The 6,000-nt window shown below is 38.9% G+C and overlaps 1 protein-coding gene across 1 annotated transcript in view; it reads left to right on the forward strand.

Moving 5' to 3' along the window:
• Nucleotides 1-2,401, forward strand: part of ADAM22 (ADAM metallopeptidase domain 22) — a 230,760-nt gene extending 228,359 nt beyond the window's left edge. The window contains exon 31 of the mRNA XM_068973408.1: nt 2,353-2,401. Within this exon, the coding sequence (XP_068829509.1) occupies nt 2,353-2,373 (21 nt within the window). The 3' untranslated portion in view covers nt 2,374-2,401. The remainder of the gene's footprint in view (nt 1-2,352) is intronic.
• The last annotated feature ends 3,599 nt before the right edge of the window (nt 2,402-6,000 follow it).

Here is a 6,000-nt window from a genome sequence, read left to right on the forward strand (position 1 = left end):
AACCAGTCTGTTGTTCCATGTCCAGTTCTAACTGTTGCTTCCTGACCTGCATATAGGTTTCTCAAGAGGCAGGTCAGGTGGTCTGGTATTCCCATCTCTTTCAGAATTTTCCAGTTTATTGTGATCCACATGTCTTTAAAAACCATCAATGGTGTTTTACTGACCATACATAAAATTACCTACATATGTTAAGATAGGAAATGGTAAAAGATGGAAAGAAAAAAGATAACAGATTCTCATCACTCAGCTTTCTGTCCCTAAAAAAAAAAAAAAGTTGTGAGTAGGCATCCAGTTGTTGGTGACCTAAGTATGTGGTAATGAAACCTTAGGTGGTGTCATTCCTTCCCTCCTCAGGGAACTGTTGAAGTAGAACACCCCACATTTTCTCCCTGATAAACTGTCTACATTGTTGTTTCTTTTGTCTAGCTGGGGTATTCGCTCACCTGTTGTCATGCTAGGGTGTGGGTTTTTGAGGATGTTCCCATATGAAAGCCCATGGAAATGACATCCCCACTCATAAGAAATGGCTGGCCCATGGCCTTATCTCCAGGCTGAACGGGGTGGCTGTGAAGAATGTAGCCTTGGGGACATTGTGTGAAAGGTCTGCTTGGTTCCATCCACTGTGGAATGGTCACATGATCATGTAGCAGATCCCTACAGTATAGGCAACCCCTATCTCTGGGATGTCTTCATGGGCTGTGGACAATGTAACAAGCAGTTCTGTCTGTCATCAACCCCTCTGTTACAGCCATCCAGATACAGCCAAGGTCATGCCTATTCCTAAAAGTGATGGCTTGGCAATTCTTTGCTCCTCTTTCCTCACTGGATTAATCGTGGCCTTCAGGTTTTCCCAGTGTCATTCCTTTGCTCTTCTCTTCTTTATGTGGGCTGTAACTCAATATTTAATCTTTTTAACCATTTGTGAAGAAACTGGGCTCACTGAAGCTGAAGTCTGAACTCTTTTCTACTTTGCACCATCGTCTGGGCATCAGACGATGAGATCTTCTCTCCCTCAGATGCCGTGCAGACCTCCTGGCTAACTATTCATTATAACTTGTCTCCATCAACAGGTGTCATCCATAGCAGAGATCCTCACAGTTGGGAGATTTGGTGTCTTTTTTTTAATGAAAAGGACATATAAAGCAGACCTAAAACAGATAACAGAATATTTCCATCAAGAGTCAGGAGAACATATTAAGAAAATCTGTAGAGAAACGCCCACTTAGTTCCTCAGCTATTTCTCCTTCTCCCCGACTCAGAAACCCATTAGGTATCCTACTATGATATGCCCCAGATCTCCTGTAAAAATGGAATTTGGATGGAAATTGGATGCAGCTGATATCACTCTGATCTCAGCTTTCTTTATTCATGTCCATAATAATTATACCCAGATCATATTACCTGGAAACATATTTTATCAGTTTGATTTCTTTTTTTAAAATTGGTCTTCCTTCTCTAGTGAACTGAATGGCACTTCTCTTTGATCACACCAAGCTTGTTTTCAGTCCATTAAGGCAATTACTGAACATTTTAGAAATTAGATATGAATAGGGCTGTGTAAAGAAATTGTGGCAGAGGCCAGGAGAGGGAAGAGATGAGGGAATTAGGGAACTGACATCCTGCCCTGGATGCATTGTTCTATTCTGATGTGTCAGCTCCTGAGAGCGGCTGTTGTTCAGGGGATAGCAATGGATTTGGAGCATGTATAGCTGACCACAGGCCTAGAGCAATGATTTTTAAGTGGGCAGTGGTGGTACTAATGGGCTCACACTTTTCTAAGGCCAATAGTTTTCAGCTTTGAACAGAATTGTCTAAAAGACTTTTAAAAATATGCTGATGCCTGAGTTTCACCCAGGGTGATTTCGATTTAGTTGATATGGTGTGCTGGCTAGGCTATGGAATTTTCAAAATGTCCTCAGATGAATGAAATGTACAGCAGGGTTGAGAACTACTATTCTAGATGACTGTATTAGAATCTTGGGGAAAACAAGGGTATGTGTAATTTTAAAAAATAATATTTTAAATTATTCCTTTTATACCTTTATACCTTTTGTACCTTTTATTCCTTTAATACCATATTTAATTTATTTGTAATTTCAAGTAATCGTAAATGAGGCTATGAGGGTTTTTTTTTTAAATTATAAAAGGGGGCCATTGTTAGAAAGGTTGAGCCTCAGGCTTAGAGGAAAGAGAGAGCTAAAAATTAGATTGTTTATTTTATGTATCAATAAGGCTTCACACCCACAATCACATCAGCACAGATGGAATCACTGAACCTTTTTCATCATTGTGGCTCAGAATGCATCTGTTTCTTGCTTTCACAATGTGAAGTTTTGCTTTTCTCTGTTGCAGCTATGGGAAACATCCATTTAAGATCAGCTGTTTACATGTGATACATCGAAACTGTTTACTTCAACTTTTATACAAACCCAGCCTCATGGAATCACTGCAAATCTATCTGCTCTTCAGACAATTCGAAAACATCTCTGAGAAGCAACAGAGGAGAGGAAGCCAAGTTTCACATCTGGACACCATTTTCTTTTTGTCATTGGCTTAGGATTTAACTGAACCATGGAAAGGACTACTGAAATGTTACACTATAACATGGAACAACAAAGGTACTGGTATGTTAATGGATAATCCGCATGACAGATATATGTAGAAATATCACTAAAATTAACTCACATGACCCAAATGTAGCAAGTTACTAAGGGACAATAGTGGATTCAGAACTTGACATTCTGAAGCACATCCTCATTGTAGAAAGTCAGCAATGCTATGTGCATGAAGCTTCTGTTTATTGTTTTCGACATTTAAGGAAACAACATCCCATAATAGAAACTAGCATGCAGGGCTAAGGCATATAGGATTTCTTCTGCAGGACTTTAAAGCTTGAGAGGCCAATATCCCATATGCTAACTGTAAACATGTATTTTTCTTTTTTCTTTTTTTACTTTTCATATTTATATCAGCATACAAGGACAATTGTACATATGTAAACATTTTAAAATTTAAAAAAAAGCAGCTGTTACACACAAGTGTATTTTGCCAAATGCCTAAAAACAATCAGTCACAGTCACGTCATTGTCATCCATCAACTGTTCTTTGAAGATTATAATCGGACGATGTTGTAAATATCGTGATCAGGGCTGTATGTGTGTCTCCCCTTAATTGATGTTTGTCCAAACCATGTGCTAGCCTTTTAAAGTGTGCACAGTCTGGAGGTAGTTTTATTGAACAAGTAAACAAAATGTCCAACCAAACTTAGGGCCTCCACAGCTTGCTTCCTGCCTCCAGGCGCTCTACTGCCTGTTGGCTGGCTCCTGGGGATCCTCCAGCAGGTCCATCTTCTTGCTGGGGGCTACAGTGCCTGCCTCAGCAGCTGTTCTTTTTCGGTACCAGAGCACATCTGCTAGTCTCACCCCAGGGGGCCTGTGAGCCCCACAGCAGTGTGTCCTGCTGAGATCAAAGTGCACCAAAGACACAGGAGACCACGGCTGCTGATGCGTTAGTAACTCCCACCTTGCCAATACTCCAACCCTTTGTGGCCTAAACTTTTGTTCTTTAAAAAACCTTTTTAGCCACCCTTATCTGTGATGTGAATGACTTGTTTTAAAAAAAACAACTTTTACACAGTTTATTAAGGGTATTTATCATCAGTGGGATGTGAGTCCCAACAAGTCATTCTGCACTGATTTGTAAATAAGACATGGAAGGTTCTATGAGGTGGGCTGGGAAGCCTCAACAGACTACAGAGGGATCAAAGAAACCTAAAGCCACAGAAGTGAGCAACTGTGAAGTTACCCAAACAGCTGGCACGGGGAAGAATCTGATGTCCTGAACTCTCTATTTTTTTTTTAAAAATCCATAGAAAAGTGAGAAATCTATGTTAAATCCCCCTCTTTGAAACCAAAGTTCCATAGCTATCATCATGCAGCTGTATCATTCTTAAAGAAAACTTCTCTCCAGAGGCTAACTTAGTGAGCTCAGAAATGGATGGGATCAATCAAATGCTTCAATGGGAAGAGTACTTCTGAATTTCCTTTTTTCTCTTTCCTTTTTCTTGAGAGGAATGGAATCTGCAGACAAGATTTCAGAAATATCCTGTAAGTTTGATCTCTCCCAGTAGTGTCCGAGAATAAAACCCATTTCATCTCTTAAGTATAATCATCTTGGAGTCCCAAACTGAAGAGCCCCATTAGAAGGCAGCATTTTCTCCTCTATCTGTTTATGTCTTCTATAATGGACCTCTCTTCTGAAAGTCTTTGAAAACATTTGTAAAGCAATTTAATTATCCCAAATGATACCGTATAAGCAGCATTTTTCATGACAGGAAGGGATGTGATTGTCGAGACCACAATAAAATGATCCATCAGACTCAAGTTTGAGTGGGTGTTGGGTGATGTTGCCACATGGCTCAAACTAAGGACAGGAGGGCAGACAGATTTAAAGATGTAGCAAATAAAGTGGCTTTTGACCAAGATCACTTTAATGTGCACTGAATGTTTTCTGGTACTGAGTGTATAAAAGCTAATGTTAGAAGTTTTATTTTGACTATAAAAGAGTTTATAGATTTGAATGTAAGGTACCTCATGTAAATATGCTTCCTAGTTATGGTTACACATCCCTTATTTGAAAGAATCCACAAATGATTAGCCATGTAGTCAATGAATCCCCTTTACCTTTCTCTCTCTTTCCTCATTTTCTCAATTTATTTTTACATGAAGATTATTATTTCAAGTAAAAATCATTATTTGTGCCTTTGGGAGACATGGTTGCTCTAGAGGTATACAGTTTATAGTCATCTTCCTCGATAATAACCTTCATATGGAACTGAATGAGAAGTGTTTCATTTGCAGAGAGACTATGATTTTATAGTACTTTTAATGCTTTATTCTAGATTCTACTCAATCTAGGAACGTATAAACATCCTTAGAGCCATTTGCAGTGTTCTTTGACACATATATAATTTCAGTGGTGAGTAGTGAGAATTCCCTATATGTATACTCATGGTTGGCATTCTAGATGTATTAAATCTAAATATTTATGACTGTTCATCCACTGAGACAAAGAGAATGGAGCCATGGCAGTAAACACAAGCACAGTATTCTTCTTTTTTTTAGTATCTATTTTAGAGAGGAACTTTGAGGCCACATAGCAGTTTGCATCATGAAACTAATGTTTATACCCCTCACTCAACTATAGGACCATTATGAAAAGCAGAGGAAAGCAAATTTTGGCCTTTGTGTCCCATTGTATGCCTTTTCCCTCTCTTTCTAAAGTTTTGTGCATAGATAAGACTTCAGATTGGACAACTTTGCAGCCTGAGATTTTCAATCTATCCATAGTCATTACAGTGTAATATACTCTGATTTAAAGCAACACATGGTTCTCCACTAAGAGTGTCAACAGAGGTATGGTATCACGGAGCCCTGAAGGAACTGTGTTCAGCCACTCTTTAGGGAGGAAGTGGCGTACTCCTCTGGAGTTTCCCAGCTAGAAAGTGGCCCGTAGGCCACAAGCAATCTGTGGAAAGGGATAAACTGCTCAAACATTGCAGCATCAGGAGGGCTCGCAATCTGTGGTTGCTGTATTTTTTTTCTTTGAAAGAAATACAGTGTTTTTCCTTAAGAAAAAAAAAAAAAGTTGACTAATAAAGTAAATGTAAGGTTAAAATGCCAAAGCTATTTTTCAGCTTGATATATAGGTGCTGTAAGTGATACTACAGTTTCTCTCTCCTGCCCACTGCCCTGGCTTTCCAAATTGTGTTACTACAGAAAGTAGTATACATAATCTAGTATAGATTTCTGAGTGTAAGATTGATAGGGTTTCTAAAAGAAGTTGCTGAAAAGATAAAATCAGGTATTGTGTGCACTTCCACAGAAAGACTATGTTTGAATTCCCAGTCTTACATCTCTTTTTTCTGTTGATCCCCTTGCAGATTTGCATAATTTAATCCCGTCCATTGTCTCAGATCTCTTGTGGCTCCTTTACCTTTTA

This window comes from Capricornis sumatraensis, chromosome 5 (genome assembly GCF_032405125.1).
Source record: "Capricornis sumatraensis isolate serow.1 chromosome 5, serow.2, whole genome shotgun sequence".
In the NCBI taxonomy this organism is placed as follows: Eukaryota; Metazoa; Chordata; class Mammalia; order Artiodactyla; family Bovidae; genus Capricornis; species Capricornis sumatraensis.